The 15,609-nt window shown below is 33.8% G+C and overlaps 1 protein-coding gene and 1 long non-coding RNA gene across 3 annotated transcripts in view; one reads left to right on the forward strand and one right to left on the reverse strand.

The window, feature by feature from the left end:
* Nucleotides 1-15,609, reverse strand: part of LOC136038236 (uncharacterized) — a 73,026-nt gene that overhangs the window by 3,066 nt on the left and 54,351 nt on the right. Inside the window, exon 3 of one of the 2 annotated variants that reach the window (XR_010620158.1) lies at nucleotides 9,768-10,024. This is a non-coding gene — a long non-coding RNA (uncharacterized LOC136038236). Of the gene's footprint in view, nucleotides 1-9,437; nucleotides 10,025-15,609 lie in introns of those variants that run through there. The other variant, XR_010620157.1, reaches the window with a different exon arrangement.
* LOC136038235 (uncharacterized) overlaps nucleotides 11,147-15,609 on the forward strand; it is a 76,588-nt gene continuing 72,125 nt past the window's right edge. The window contains exon 1 of the mRNA XM_065721340.1: nucleotides 11,147-15,056. Within this exon, the coding sequence (XP_065577412.1) occupies nucleotides 14,859-15,056 (198 nt within the window). The 5' untranslated portion in view covers nucleotides 11,147-14,858. The remainder of the gene's footprint in view (nucleotides 15,057-15,609) is intronic.

Raw genomic sequence — 15,609 nt, forward strand, 5'->3', positions numbered from 1 at the left:
CATTGTTGGTAATATACACAAGGAAACTCGCCGTTATTTCCAGGAACAAGGAACGAAGCATTATACAGTCTTGTACGTCTATTAATTTTCCAGGAACAAGGGACTCTTGTAATACAATGACCTATTATTCTTCTAGTTGGACTGGGTAATTTTATTTGTCCTCGGGGAGGAGGGGTGTAAAACCGGGTAGTAGACTGGAAATTTTAATAGTCTTATATTCAAGATGGAACGTGCAAGTCGATTTGTAAAAAAGGATTGGATAACTGCTTATGTGCAGGTAAGCTTTGATGCATATTAAGGATATCCCCCTACCCGAAAAGGCAAGATTATAGCCAAAAAAGAGCTAGCATAATTCACTATATAAAATTAACAAGTAAAGACTTTCCCCCTCCTACTATTCTATAGGTCCATCGCTGATAAATTCATTTAATTTTTCATGCAAAATGTACACTTTTCACCCTCCCTGCTTTTTCAAAGTGCTTTCCGCATTCTGATAGGGATATGACTAACAGCCGTCAGATATTTGCGTAACCTTTAACTGTGCCTCCGTCATGTAGAGGGTTAGTTTCTAGCAAACAGCTGTATAGACCAAGCGTTAGTTAATTACCTAAAAGGATCGCTTTTACAATCTGTTTTTATGTTCAGGGTTAGATGTTTTTAGTTAAATCTTTACATGAAATGCTCCGAAAATATAACTAATATATGAGTTAAATTAAAGGATTGGTAATATATTTTCTTACAGTAAAAAATAATAGGTAAAACGAGGAACATTTTGATTATAATAGTGAATCATCGTGTAAGGCCCCTCCTCCTTCCTACAAGCATGAGGGAGGAAATGCAGTCATTTCGAAAACCATATTTTTTTATTTTGCATGGCTTGTTAAAATCGAATTTAAAAAGAGGTGCTATGATGAAACTAGAAAAGCTAGAAATTTATCTTGTTTTCAGAATATTCTTCTACTGTATTTAAAAGCTTTGCATAAAATTTTTGTAGCTCCAGAACGCTGTTGTATAAAACTTTAGTAGCTCAAGTATAAAATGCATTTGAACAATAGATTTTTTTTTCTTTACTATAACATATTATAGAAACAATAAGAACGCACATAAAGGCAAAGAAAATATTTACGATCTGCAATATTTGTTAGTTTCTGTCAAATGTTCCATTTTTGCTGTATCCCACCAACTAAGGTTGAGGAGGAGGCTCCCTTTAATCCATATTAAAAATTAAATCCTACTTAGAGCAAAAGAGTTACGCATCATTTGCCAATTTTTGCATTCATAGTCTTATATCATTACCGCATTTTCCTAAGTGTGGGCCCCGTTAAGGTGGAGGAGGGGCAATTGAGGTGGATTATTTTTGAAGACTAAATTCCACATTTAGATGTTCATATATTTTTATGAAAATAATATGTACTTTAGCCATTTAAGTCCTTTTTGTGAAAAATACTTTCCAACTTTCTGAAAACTAGTTACCTGAAAGTTTGTTTTTTTGAAAAACTGGTTTCATATAACTGAACAAAATACACGCTACTATGAATAAACTGCCCACACAATTTATTTGGCTGTTAATGAAAGTGATTCTTCATGAGAATTTTGTGTGTGACATTGCTTCAAATAAGCAAATTAAAATGCTTAAATTTTATAATATGAATAAGAATAATATTACTGACCTTACAAAGATATATAATAAAAGTAAAGTTACATTATATTGTACAAAATGTGACCCTGACTTAGCATGTCAAGATAAATAAAAGTTGAATTAGTGGTGGATCCAGGTGGAGGGAGGCGCCCACTTCCTGACGTAGTGGTGGATTTTTTGCTAGGAGCTCTTGCTCTGGTTTGGGACGAAAGTTATACCTTTTGTAATTGGTTTTTAATTGTTGAGTTTTTAATAAGATTTTAATTATTAAAACTGTTTTTTTTTTGCAAACAAGTTTGAAACAAGGTTTTAGTTACTTTTTGGTGTCTTTGTTAGATATTACTAATGACGCATACTGCCAAAAAGTATTTAATCAAATTAAGGTTAATTTAATTAAAATCATGGGAATCTGTTCGTATTACCATAGAAGCCCACTGAGAGGTGAAAATCTTCATTTCGTAATATCAAGGAAAGGAAACTTAAAATCCTAACTTCTTTAGGCTGTCAAAATGGTATTTCATAATTGTCCTGTTACAACGGCGCTTAAAACCAAAACTTTTACTTATTTTTATTTTCAAAAATTTGTTTTCGGGTCTTGCTATGGCACTGAGGCCAAAAAATGATATCATTACTTTTTTTGGCTGTCTGTTTGGGTTTTTGGGTTTTCGTTTCTTGCGAAGCGGGTTGGTATTTACAACATTGTTGTTTCTTAGGGGATTTGTATAATAAAAAGTAAATGTATAAGAAGTGCAAAAATTATTAATTTAAGTTTTGGATTTTGGTGATGAAATGGTGGCCACTTTACTGCCTATTATCACTAATTAAAACTCTGCATTATATGACATGTCTTCTCTTCTAGTTATCCTAAACATTAAAATAAAAGCCAGACTCTTTAGAACTTGAATAAAGGTTGGTATAAGTATATATTTAAAACTAAGTATATGAGTCGAAAAACTCCTTCAAAGGTCAAAGTAATCATTTAAGAAGAATAGATTTTCGAGAAATTGTTTATAAGAGAAGGCAAATCGATGGCATCGATTTTTTCAAAATATTGATAACAAGTGGAAATTAACACAAATTGAGTTAACAACAGAAACAGAATGCATCTACAATATTACTTCAGAATTTCTCATCTTCTCAATACCAGCCAGTCACAAAATAGAGCTATGTTTTTGTATAGGAGTTGAATATAGTTGTCCATAAAATTGTCTAAACTGCTATATATACCGCTGAGGATTTTATTCGTATTTTGATACATGCCACTCAATCATATTTCCATGATTAATTGTTTGTGAATCAAATTTTTACAGGAAAATTCTCTTACTTAATGCTAAGGCTGGGTCAAATCTAAAGTTTTTATTTTTGTGCTCAACAGACATATCGAGATTTAAACGTTTGAATTGAATATCTGAAAATCTTAAGATTAAAAAAATGAATTAGAAATCTTTACAGCTTGAAACCCTGATATTTAAATCACCAATCTACACTTATCAAAAACAAATATTCCGACTCTTACACTTAGTTCTAAGCACATACCTACATTCATCTTTATTAGAGTTCATATTTTATTTTGACGATTTTGGTCTTTATTCGAATATTTTAGGATGAATAGAAGAAGAAATACTAATGAAAAACTGACAGGACACTATACCGACTGGACCAGCCATTATAGAAATTCACCAAAGTATTGAAGTAAATATCGACTGTGTAATCAATGAATATGGTGAGAGCGGAAATTGAGAAATAGACTTTTTCTTACAAAATTATGAATTCTATTAAATCAAGCGAAACATATCAAATTTTAAAAAGTGGAAATATACGCTATTTTTTCATGAAAAGTAAAATTTTGATTAGCAATTTTGGATTTCATCAGAGTTGATAGTGCCTAGTAAAACACTATTTAAAAAAAAATAGTGACGAGTAAATGTTTTATGGTCTATACTTAAAACACTCGTTTCAAATGCCTTCTATTCATTTCAATCTCTTCATTCCGTTTTAATTTTAAGCCTGTAAAGGAACTAGTATTTAATGTTTAATATATCTTTTACAAATGTATAAGCTGTACCTTCATCCTCATTTCCTATTCTTCATTAATATCATAGTTACTAAGCGACACCACAAAGTTAGGTTACATGCTAAATGGTTTGTCCTAAACAAATTGTCACAAATGGTTCAAAATTGCAAAAGATGGTTTAAGACCAATTTTTTTGAATAAAAAAGCTTAACTCACTTGCTCCAGTGGTAAAAAGTGCAAAGGCAAAAAATTATGCAGAAAATACAAAATACCGTATTTTTTATAAATGGCAAACAGCTTTTTAACTTTTTTTTTATGGCGGGGTGGTTTTATAACTTACTATTTTCTGTAACAATATTTTTATACCATTTTAATTTCAACAAATTCATTAGAACTTTAACCCTCACCATACTTCAGATTAAATTTACGACCATTTAAACTACCTAACTACGACATAAAATTGACGGGGTGAACTTTAAATTGCAGGTATCTCTTTTTTCCCAAGTTTATTGAAGCAACCTATCCCGCGCCTCCCCTAAAGAAAATCCTTGATCCGCCTATGAGTTGAATCCTGACGAACTGCCACCACTTATTGTTTCCAATGGTTACTTATACATGGAAGAAGAATTTTAAAGAGCACAGAGTTTTGTGCATGCAGGCTTTATTAATAAACAAATTTTCAAACATTTCTAAGACAACTAACTCTTAAGGCACTAAAATTTATATTATGCAGGTAGGAAAGAGTATTTTCAACTAGAAAGTTGTTCAAGTGAGGATTGTCACCATAAATCCTAATATATTCACTATAAATACATCCGCAATATCGAAAAACAAAATATAATAGTGCATGAAATCCACAGCTTTTGGTTGATAAATCTTGTACTCGCTAATAGATTTTCCACTTTGCTCAAGGAAGTCTTTAATGTGAAGCGTGTAGCTGGCATACGGTAGAACATGAGGATCTAAAAATTCAATATTCATCGCTGTTTGAAAGATGCATATCCAATGCCCTTTTTTTACAGTTGATGGGCTACTATTAACAATAATAATGGCATTGTTAACGCTTTGTATATCATCGAGGAAATCCGATGGTATACAATAGAACTTTTACTTGGGCCTGTATGGATCCAAATTGAATACATTGATTATTTCATTTGTGTTCATGGTTCCATGTCTAATAGAACACTGCCATCAGTGCTAATTTTCCAAAAGGTTTCAAAATGATTTAGCAAGATTAATGCAATACTTTACTCCAATGGTTTGGCAAAGGTCTAAACGTTCTGTACCCGTTCGGACAATGACCATATCCTGAGTACCAAACAATTCTAGCACGAAGATACCATGAGTTTTTACGAACGTTTCTTCGGTTATATCATTTTCAAATAATTGTGAATCTCGATCTAGGGATTGCATTGTCAATTCATATAGGTCCTGTAGGATTTATCAAAGTATGAATTGTAGAGTGGAATTCCATTTACTTTACAAAAAAGAGATGAAAGTCAAAGTATTTCAGCTTTATGTTGGAAATATTTCCGTGATCCAACAGCACTGGCACATTTTACAAAGGCCAAAACAAGTTTTGAAGGAGTTTCACCAGTGATAAATTACGAATCAGTGCAAGTACCTGCGCCCATAGCAATATGTCGTTGATTGTATCAGGAACGAGCAATTTGATATTATTTCATTAGGTCTTAGTTTTTCAATTGCCAAAGCACCAAAAGTAGTTGTACTGTAAGCACCAAAAGTGTTGGTACAAAAGTAGTTGTACCAACTACTTTTTGCAAAACAAAATTGGACGTAGCAAGTTGTAGCTTTGTATCAATCTTCATATTGGGGGTTAACTATTGAAATATACTAAATATCTCATGATTTATTTTCCCGACCAAGTAGCCATACCTCTCAAAAGCTTATAGGAAATTGGAGTCAAAAACATGAAATGTATATAACTTGTATAATTTGAAAGATTGTTGCTTTTGCTCACCAACGTTCCATTTACGTAGACACTTATTTGCCTAAACAAATATCGTAGTTCACAATTTTCATAGAATAACCCAGAACTTGGTTTTTCATAGATTTTTGACGATGACATGCAAATCTATAAATGTGGAAGCCAAATCTATGAAATAATCTTCACTAAAATGAATTTGAAGATGTACGTTTTCAGAGAGCGGTGGTTTCTGATAAAATTGTTCGTAGTATTCATATTGCACACTCACATCAACATTTTTTACGTTAAAAAGTCTTAGAGATGATTTGACTGACCAATGAAATTCTTTATGTGGTAGATATGTCGTTTCTAGGAAAAGAAATCCTTTTGCGATCTAAACATTTTTACTTTAGCTTCTTCTTTGATAAGACCAATATTTTAAGCTTCCCGCCTGAGTCGAGACTGATGAGTGATGAGATATTTCTTGCCCTTTTTGAACGTTTTCCGCTTTTTCGTGTATTAAATCACTCGCCGAGGGATCACGCGCCGGATCTGAGGTTTTCTTAACCACTTTCTTCAAAATCCTTCCCAGACCCCCAATCATGTAGTGTAGAGGACATAAAATCTGTGACAACCAGTGCAATATATTTTTCAGTCAGGTTTAATGCATAGCGAAACGACTTAGCAAAACAATTGCTGAAACCATAGCCGGAAATTGACGGAAGACCCCTGTAATACTTCATTCCTTGACCCAATTGTTATGGTTTGCGAGTAAAAACATAGCAATCAAAGTCAGGATGTACAAAAGTATTTTCATATTACCCATCTTATTGAACGGGTCGAGAATGACATTGAATCACAGCCAAACGTTTTTTTACTGTTAGAGGATCACCCAATTAACTTCGTAATTTTATCTGACAAAGCTTCGGATACGAAGTATGACTGGAATATATTGAAGGTGCATTATATTGAAGTAGTGAGTTTTTTCGTGACTGGTTCTTCTTCAAGAATAAATAGAAGGGGAATATTGGTATTAGTGGCTCTCGATGTCTCGACAAATGATGCGTAAAAGAAAACTCAATTACCTGATGAGAAGCCGGGTGCATAGTCTGCATAGATAATATGATCCTTGCCAATCCAAATTTTGCTTTAATAATAGAATCTTTAAAACCGAGAACCTCACGTAAATCCTCATTGATGAAAATTCTTTCATTCTCAAATGGATCGGTAATGTAAATTCTCATCTTTTCTGTTTTGACATGATTGTCACAAAAAAAATCATTAGATATTGTGAAAGCCCTCAGCGGCAATTCAAAATCAAAATCAGAGTTGTATCCTCGAAAACGAATACTGTCTTTTTACCATTATGAGTTCGAGTTTTTATTATCTTTTCAATATTATACATTCCAACGGTTTTAACGTTTTTTAATTCATAATCATAGAAACCGCAAAATGTCTGGTCGTCTTTCATATCACGTAAAAGATGCGTTAAAGGTTTAGCGTCTAAGAATTTTGACACTTTAATGAATTCAGTGGACAAGAAGTAACTTCCCTTTTCAAAATTATAACTTGTTCGATTGATTCGAACTGTTTCACCAACATTAAATTTTCTCTTCACAACGTTTTCATTGGAATATTGTTTAAGAAAATGTCAAGTGTATTGATACTGTGATAAACGTCAAGAGGATTATGATTGGATAGAGATAGATGAGGACGTTGTTTATCAATCAAAATGACTTTATCTACATCTTTAGTAAAAGCACCAGTACTTTTGGATGTACAATATCTCGAGATTAAAAGTCGAATTGTTCTTACCAAACGTTCTGCCGATGCCACTTTTATTGAATTATTACTATGGTTGAGTATTGCATTATGTTTCAATATAACCTTTTTTTACATGTGGATTAACTAATTCACTTCTCCGATCTGATTGAATTTTTCTATATGAATTTGTTCAAAGATAGATTCAAGGGCTCAAGCAGCTTCATCGTCTCTGTTTGAACAGAATAGAGCGACCTATGCATAGTGACTTAAAAAATGATCGCGTGTAAAGTCTCTTATGACGTCTTTAAACCTCGTCTGGAGTAAAAAGATTTGCTTGTAATATATACAAGGGAAAATGGCTTTACTTTTTCGATAAGTTCTGCCGTAAAGTCTACGATTTCAATAAAGAGTATAAATAGGTTCTTTTTGTAAATACTCCGGTGCCCACTTTGTTCATATCCGGTGACTTTAGACAGTGTGATTGGTGAACCTAAATTTCCCACTTCATCAATATTCTTATAAACTTGTTTCAAAACTTGAGTCATTTTGAACGTAAACGTTGTGTGAAGCTTCCACATCCCTTTTGCATACTATATTGGGTGGAAATGCGCTTTCGTTTATTACCTTTTAAATCATCACCCCCAATTGGCCTGCTATCCGATAACGATATATAATTTTATATTTCTCCAAATTCCCTTAATCGATTTAAAACATGTTTATTCCCAATAAGACTTTTTAAAAAATTTGATGCCTTTAAAAATCAATAGAAATAACTATCAAATAATTTCATTCTTTTAAGATCTGCAATCACATCTGATATTCTTTTTGTCATCAATTTGTACATGTTAATTTGTAGGGAGATAAGTAAAGAATCTTTTATCTGTTCTCATGGTACGAATGTGGCATTAAGTCTAAAACACTTGATGAAACTTTAGGTAATTTATCTTCTCATTTTGGAGTTTTCTAAGTTTCAGGACTTTCAGAAGTCGGAGGCTGGTCAACGACATTTTGGTGATAGGGCGACTTAAATTGCCTACAATTTGTAAGGTTTTGTCATTTCTTGAGAGTAGTATTTACAAGTCCCACGATTATCGGTAGTAACAATAAAAAGAAACTCGCACCCTCTTAAACAAGTCGTTTTCTTTTAAAATCTTTGCCTGTCATTTTGCAAGCTAAGGCACGTACAAGTGAGCGATGTTGCTTTGTCTGTTGTCTAACCTTCTGCCAATTGAATATTACCTTCAGTTAAACTTAAACAACGGTCAGATAGGAGATTAATGAATTCATTGGCAATACCATGCTTGAGTATAGCCTTCCTAAGCCAGGGCTTTGAATTACGGAAAACAAATGTCTGTTTTCATATAGCTTCTTCAGTGTCATTAAGGTGGATAATGACCTTTTTACTATCCACGGGTAGATATACAGTAATTTCATTATCAAAAACATCCGCGAACACACATAAGTCCTCGGGTGTTTTGATTGAGATCCAATAGAATGTAACCATTAGGTTTATGAGTAGCTTGATTGCATGTTGAGAGTAAAAATTTAGTTTCACCGGGATATATTTGCTTTTTTAAAGCTAGAAGAGAGCTTGAATCTCGAACAACCCTACAGATGGTATAGTAAGTACAGTTCAAAGCAAGTGATCTAATACTTTTGCTCTGGTGAAAGAGATTATGGGGAACAACAGTTACAGAAATTCATTTGTGATGAAATTGGACCGTGAATAACTGTAATACCTCAAGATAGCATTCTTTATAGATTTGGCTAAATTATCAATAATCAACCACGAGTTTGGTTCAAAAATATTAAACACCTCAAGCCCTCGTAGGAATTTTATGTCTGTTGTAATATCTTTATTTATCATAGGACTTTTGCCACACACTATAGCAATAACAGATATTTTTCGGATTAAACTTATTTCGCGATCTTGTATTATTTTTGTTAAAAGGGTTGTTTTGCAAGACATTTATGGTCCGCAAAGAAATGATCTGAATGGCATTTTAAATTAATAGATGCTCCGCCAATGTTAAAATACAACTAACTTAACCTAACTTCAATCTGTTGAATAAGTACTCATAAATAGAATTCGTGGTATTTAATATATATAAATGTGCTACAATTTTTCAAAACATATTTACACGGTCATTAAAACACATTTATATTAAAAATCAACATAAAACAGACACTTGAATATTTGTATATGGATATTAAAAATTACATAAAAAGGGCCCAACTAAGAGGGTGGTGGGCGCTGCCCTTACGACCGGCCAGATCCGGAGGATGCAGTGGCCAGATCAGTTCCGGAAGATGCCGATGATGGTAAATTCATAACTTAATATTAAGCACTTTTCAAAACAACGATCCCGCTTTGCGCAAAAAATAAATAAATAAATGTAAAAACATGTAAAAACACTACTTACAAAAACACTAGAAATTGACCAGAAAACAAACATTCCTGAGCTGGAGTCTGATTCTCCTTCCATCAACTATTGAAATTTCTCCAGACTTAGACGCCGTCTACACTCTACGTCTCAATATCAAGTAAGGTACTGACCGTGTTGTAGTACCTTCCCAGTTTCCATGTGAACGTAGATTTTGTCTGAAATGACACGGATTAGGGTGGCAGAGACAGGATAGCCGTCTCAACGTAGGTCCCTTGTGATTTAGGTATGTGAACCTAGAAAATAATAAGAGCTTATTAGCCCATTGAAACATTCTTGGATTTATTCTCTGAAAGAATTCATATTAGGCTGAAAGAGAATGGCAAAGTTACGAGGGACCCTCCGGACGCATTAAGACCATACTACTAGTTAAGAATTTGATGACTATCTATGGCCACAAAAGGGACCCTTCGAAAGTAGTGAGACACCACTATTATTTCAGTATTTAATAACCATATATGGGCCTTCAAAGGGACCCTTCGGATTTATAGAGCACGGTTCGGAGACCGTACACCAGTTACGAATTTAATGTGCACCTAAAAAATAATAAGAGCTTGTTAGCTCATTGAAGCACTCTTGGATCCATCCTGTGAAATAATTTATATTAGGCTGAAAGAGAACAGGAAATTTAGGAGTGACCCTTCAAATGCATTGAGACCATGCTACAAGTTGAGAATTTGATGACCATGCATTGGCCTTCAAAGGGACCCTTCATAAGTATTGATACCCACTACTGGTTCAGAATTTAATGACCATACATGGACCTTCTAAAGGATCCGTCAGATTTGTTGAGACCATACTACCAGTTAAGAATTTAATGACCATACATGGACAAAGCAACCCTTCGGGTCCATAGCTCACCAAACTACGAACTCTAATCTTACTGCCCAGAAACTACCACGTAAGTTGTCCCCCTTAAAGGTTCAAGGTATTATAATGTGTTAAAGAGTTTTAAAACTTACTGAGGGGGTGTTGGTGTCAATTGTCAGGGTTTGCTCCACTTTAGCCCCAATGAGGTCCTTGAAAAAATAGTCAATCATTAGATCAAAATCCTTTTCGGGTACACCCTGGAAAAAGACTAAAAATGTTTATCCCCTTTGAAGTATTTATGATTTTAAGTTGTGAAAAAGAATATTAATTTAAGGCTTTTTAACCGCCTTCAGAACTAACAGATCAGGGGGGCATGCTAACAAGAAATTTTAATTTAAGAACCCTCAAGCACCCTTTTCGAAAAATTGTCAACACCAGAATGGATTATTTTTAAGAAGCAGGATGATCTTAATTCTTAACCTGAAAAAGAATATCTTATTCTTAGCTATTTTCCAAGGGTTACCTCTCAAAACTATAGAAAGGGCCCTTGAAATTTTCCTTCATTATTTAGTTAAAAAAAAACCTATTGGACAAAGCCACTCAAATGTCCTTTTAAGAACGCAAAATTTTAAACAGTGGAATGTAGGATCTTAAAAACACCTTATTTTAATACACTACTAATAGGTAAAAGCATGATGAAAAGTCAATTACCTTTAGGACTGAGGCTTTTCTCAAAACTAACAAAAAGTTTTCTATAGTAAACTAAAAGGAAGGCATTACTTGTTAAAGGTAGAGGGATAGCATCAATATTTTTAATAGTTTCCAGAAAAGTTTGGCTTATATTAGAACCAAAAGGATCCTATTTATTGCTCCCATACCGCAAAACATTTCTTACCACTAATAAATAACCTTTTCGAGGAATATCAAAGAATTCACACTTATATTAAGATCAACAGCTTGCATGTTGGGCATAGAAGACCCTGCAACTAGACTCTCATGTGGCCTGGGAAACTAAGGGATAGCATCCTCCTCTTGTATATGGAGCACAGATGGTACAGCATCGTGCCCGTATAGAGTGGGAGTATTCTCTCCTTGTATAGAGGGCGTAGAATGGCCGGAAACACCGTCTCTCCTAGAAATCACTGGTCCTGAAGGGCCCACAGTAGGGGTTAGAGCTTTGTTTTCCCTTGCCATTTTCAAGGGTGGTGGATATTGGTCCGAATTTTCCTTAAAAAGACATAAATTTTAGTTTTCCATGAAGTGAAAAACTACATCTTCTGTAGTGAAAAACATAACTCACCCCTATGGCAGCCCCACCCCTTCTATATCGAGTCTAAAAAATTATAGTTTTCTTTACCCGTTTTTCAGAGAAAAGTAAGAATTCAATCTACCTAAGTATTTTTAATTTCTCAATAAAATTATTGTACTTTTATTTTTGCTATAATATGGTTACAAATGCTTTGTACAATGTCCTTTAAATGTAATGCTTAAACACATCCCCCTTCTTTATCATTGCCAATCTGTATATGCTCTCCATCTTAAATTATCAAGCAAGTAGTTTTTGAAACTAAAGCTTTTAAAAATTAATTTTGAAATTAAATTATTTTTTTAATTATAATTAAACCCTTCGGAGAATTTCAGTGCTGATTCGTTTAAAGGGGGATAAAATAGGTTTTGGTATGCACCTCAAAATACCATTTCGAAATTTGGTTGGTAGAAGCAACAGAAAGATAGACACACCAGCATATAAGCAGAAATCCAATTTTTTCTCAAATTTCTATATGAATCCATTTTAGGATGATGCGAGATGTTCAAGATCTTATGCAAGACAAATAAAATTTCCAGTCTAATAGCCATTTTATAGCCACCCAGGGACAATTGAGTCACTCTGTTCTCGCTAGAGTATTAGCGGATGACGTGACGCTTCTAATTCCTGGAAATAGCGGAAACTTTTGTTCCATGAAAACCAACAATCTCTATAACGGTTATCCATATAGAAAATTACTGCAAATTTGCTAGCAAAAAATGGCAGATAGGGTGAATATAAAAGGGTTATGTAAGGAGCGTATCCCTTATTTGAGGAGTTAGCCCCCAGAAGGCTTTTAAAAGGAAATCCTGACTTGGTGAGGGGCTCTGGAGGTCTTTTTAAGAACAATCACGGTAAAAAAAAAGGTCAAAGAAGCCCCCTGAAAGTTTTTTAAAAGACTATTATGTATCACCCGAAGATATCCTAGGGTAAAGAAGTCCCTGAAGCTTTCCACTACATCCTTCGGTTTTTAATCATAACGATCAAACGAAACAGGATTTTGAGGGGACCCTGAAAGTTTTTTAAAGGAAACAATCACGTAACAATGTTAGAAGTCTTCAGGTAAAGAAGCTCCTGAAGGTTTTCTTAGAGATTCTCTATGATGTAACAATCTTAGAAATCCTGGGATAAAGACGTCGAGAAGGTTTTTTTAAACACTTTTTCTTATGTATCCACCAAAGAAATCCTGATTTGGTGAGGTCCTTGAAGGGTTTTCCCTACTCCTTTACTTTTTTAATCAAAAGTAACTGGGAAAACAGGATTTGGCGGGGCTGTGAAAGTCTTTTTAGATATATTCACTTTTGCTGCAAAGCACAACTGTTTTTCCAACTTGAATTTGCTTAATGATATTATAAATCTTGCAAATATCTCGGCCCATTCTACGGTTAGGCGACAACCCCTTGTAAATTCTACTGGTATGTTAGGCACTCTAGGTTTTATTTCTCTATTGTTAGCACCTTCAATATCCAATAGAGTAAAAGCATCCCTTACTTAAGAATTTGCCAAGAATGATATCCTCGATCTTGACATACTGAACTCTTTTCTAATACTGAGTTGAGTGAACCGTATCATTTAGTATGATACGCGTCGTTGACCTTCAAAACAAGTTTTTCTGGATAAAAAAGGTCCACCAGAGCCAAAACACGTCACGTAAGTTTACACTATCTTCACTTGTATATATTGAACCAAGTTCAATTTTTTCAAGCAAGACTTTCCCACTTGACTAGCGTATCCGGAACTCTAATAATCACTGTTACGAATCAACCAAAAGAAGTTAAAAAAAACATTTGCATAAGTAAACAAGCAATTCCCTATTACGTAAACAACCAAAGAAATCTTCAAGTATGCATTTATACAAGTAAACCAACAATACCCTTTTACGTAAAAATCAGGTTTACTGTACCATTACATAGGAAACAAGTGCACTATAGTCTTACACAAGACCCAGGTGCGCGTTATAGCATCTTGAGGGGTTAGTAGCTCCAATTGTAAACCCCCTATCTGTTGACCTTAAAACCATACAAGGGATACTGCTCACAATGCTTTGGTAAAAAGACTAATTGGTAAATAATTTTGTAAAAAGACTAATTTGTTAAAAAAAAATTAATTTGCTGGTAAACTTTTTTTGTAGAAGGGTATCTTGTTCTTTAGAATAAAAAATAAAATTAAATTGAATTGAGTGTCAAAAAATGACCTAAAATTGCATTTTGTGTGGGAGAATCCCGTTTCTCACTGAAAAAATTCATCAGAAAGAAACAAATCGATGAAATCCCTATAATACATTCCAAGACTCCTTGTTCAATACAATCACCCCTAGAAAGAAAACTAATTTAATACGCATTAATGAATATGTTTATCAGAAAAATTGTAAGAGTTTGTATTTTGGCAGAGAGAGCTGAAATCTCGGCGAAAACATTCTTAGATCTGCTAAATTTGAATGTGTAATTTTTTACAGATTGCACCCCCTCCAAAAAAAAATTTTTGGGGTCCCTTTTTTTAAATTATACAGGTTTATTATTCTGATAACTTTAGATTGAACACTTAAAAATTTTTCATTTTTGACTATTTGATTTCAGCATAAAAAGTAGATTCTTGCAAGGCATGCACTATTTTTGAGATCCTGATTTCTGAATTTTTAATTATAACTGAATTCTTATGATCGTTCTTTGTTGTTGTCTATTATTACCAAACAGGAACAGATTCAAGGTAGGGCCTAGATTGTGTTTCAACTCTTTCCAAATTTTTCGAGGTTTTCTCGAATTTCCCCAAAAGGCAATTGGTCTCTCTGTAACCCTCCCCCAAACCCCCCAAAAAAATTAACGTCAACGAAAATCAGCGTCAACAGGAACATACGACTTATATTTTGAGTTTGTGTTCCTGCTTTTACAAGCATTAATTCTTAGGGATATTCCGGCGAATCTAATTTTCTTTGGGGAAACTTGGAGGTACCCTGAATGTTCGGTCACATTGGAAGAGTTTATGCGAGACCCCCACTCTTTTCCTTAGTATCGGTACTACCAAACTTTTGCTATTCTACTGTAATCACCGTGATTTTTTTGCAGTTTCCACGTAAATGCACCTTCTTTGGAGCTTTTTCTAATGAGTCTCTGCAAACGATGTATCAGCTCCTCTTCAACGAAACAAAAGCCCGGGTATGTGCTCGTGTTGCAGGGTTTAAAAATACTCGTAATATGATTTTACTCTTTTTATACTGAAATGTATTTAAAACATACTTTAAACACATATAACCTGGTAAAAATAACCATTTCTGGTAAAATAACCAGAAATGGCCAGTCTATCTTCTCTGCCCACTTTTCTCCCTTGTTTATGTTAAGATAATACGAGATTTGGGAAACTAAACGGCTCATAATTATATTTATTCGTTTGCAAATTTTTATTCAGATGGAATCGCTGTAAAGTACTTTAATTTCATTGGTTTCCGTTTATGATTTGTTTTCATAAGTCAATCATTTTTTTCCTAAAGCGTATCCAAGAGGAGGAAAACACTAAAACGTCATTGCTTCATTGGTTTTCCTGTATGAGATTTAATACATTATAAATAGTGAAACATTTAATTCTATTTAATTTGCTCTCCTGTTGGAAGTTTTAATCCAGAAAACAGAAAGAAAAGTTTTTTCAGTCACAAGATTTTTACAAGGAGTTCCTCTGTTTCTCTGGGGCATACCTAAAGATAACAACATATAT

Source organism: Artemia franciscana, chromosome 17, assembly GCF_032884065.1.
Source record: "Artemia franciscana chromosome 17, ASM3288406v1, whole genome shotgun sequence".
Lineage (NCBI taxonomy): Eukaryota > Metazoa > Arthropoda > Branchiopoda > Anostraca > Artemiidae > Artemia > Artemia franciscana.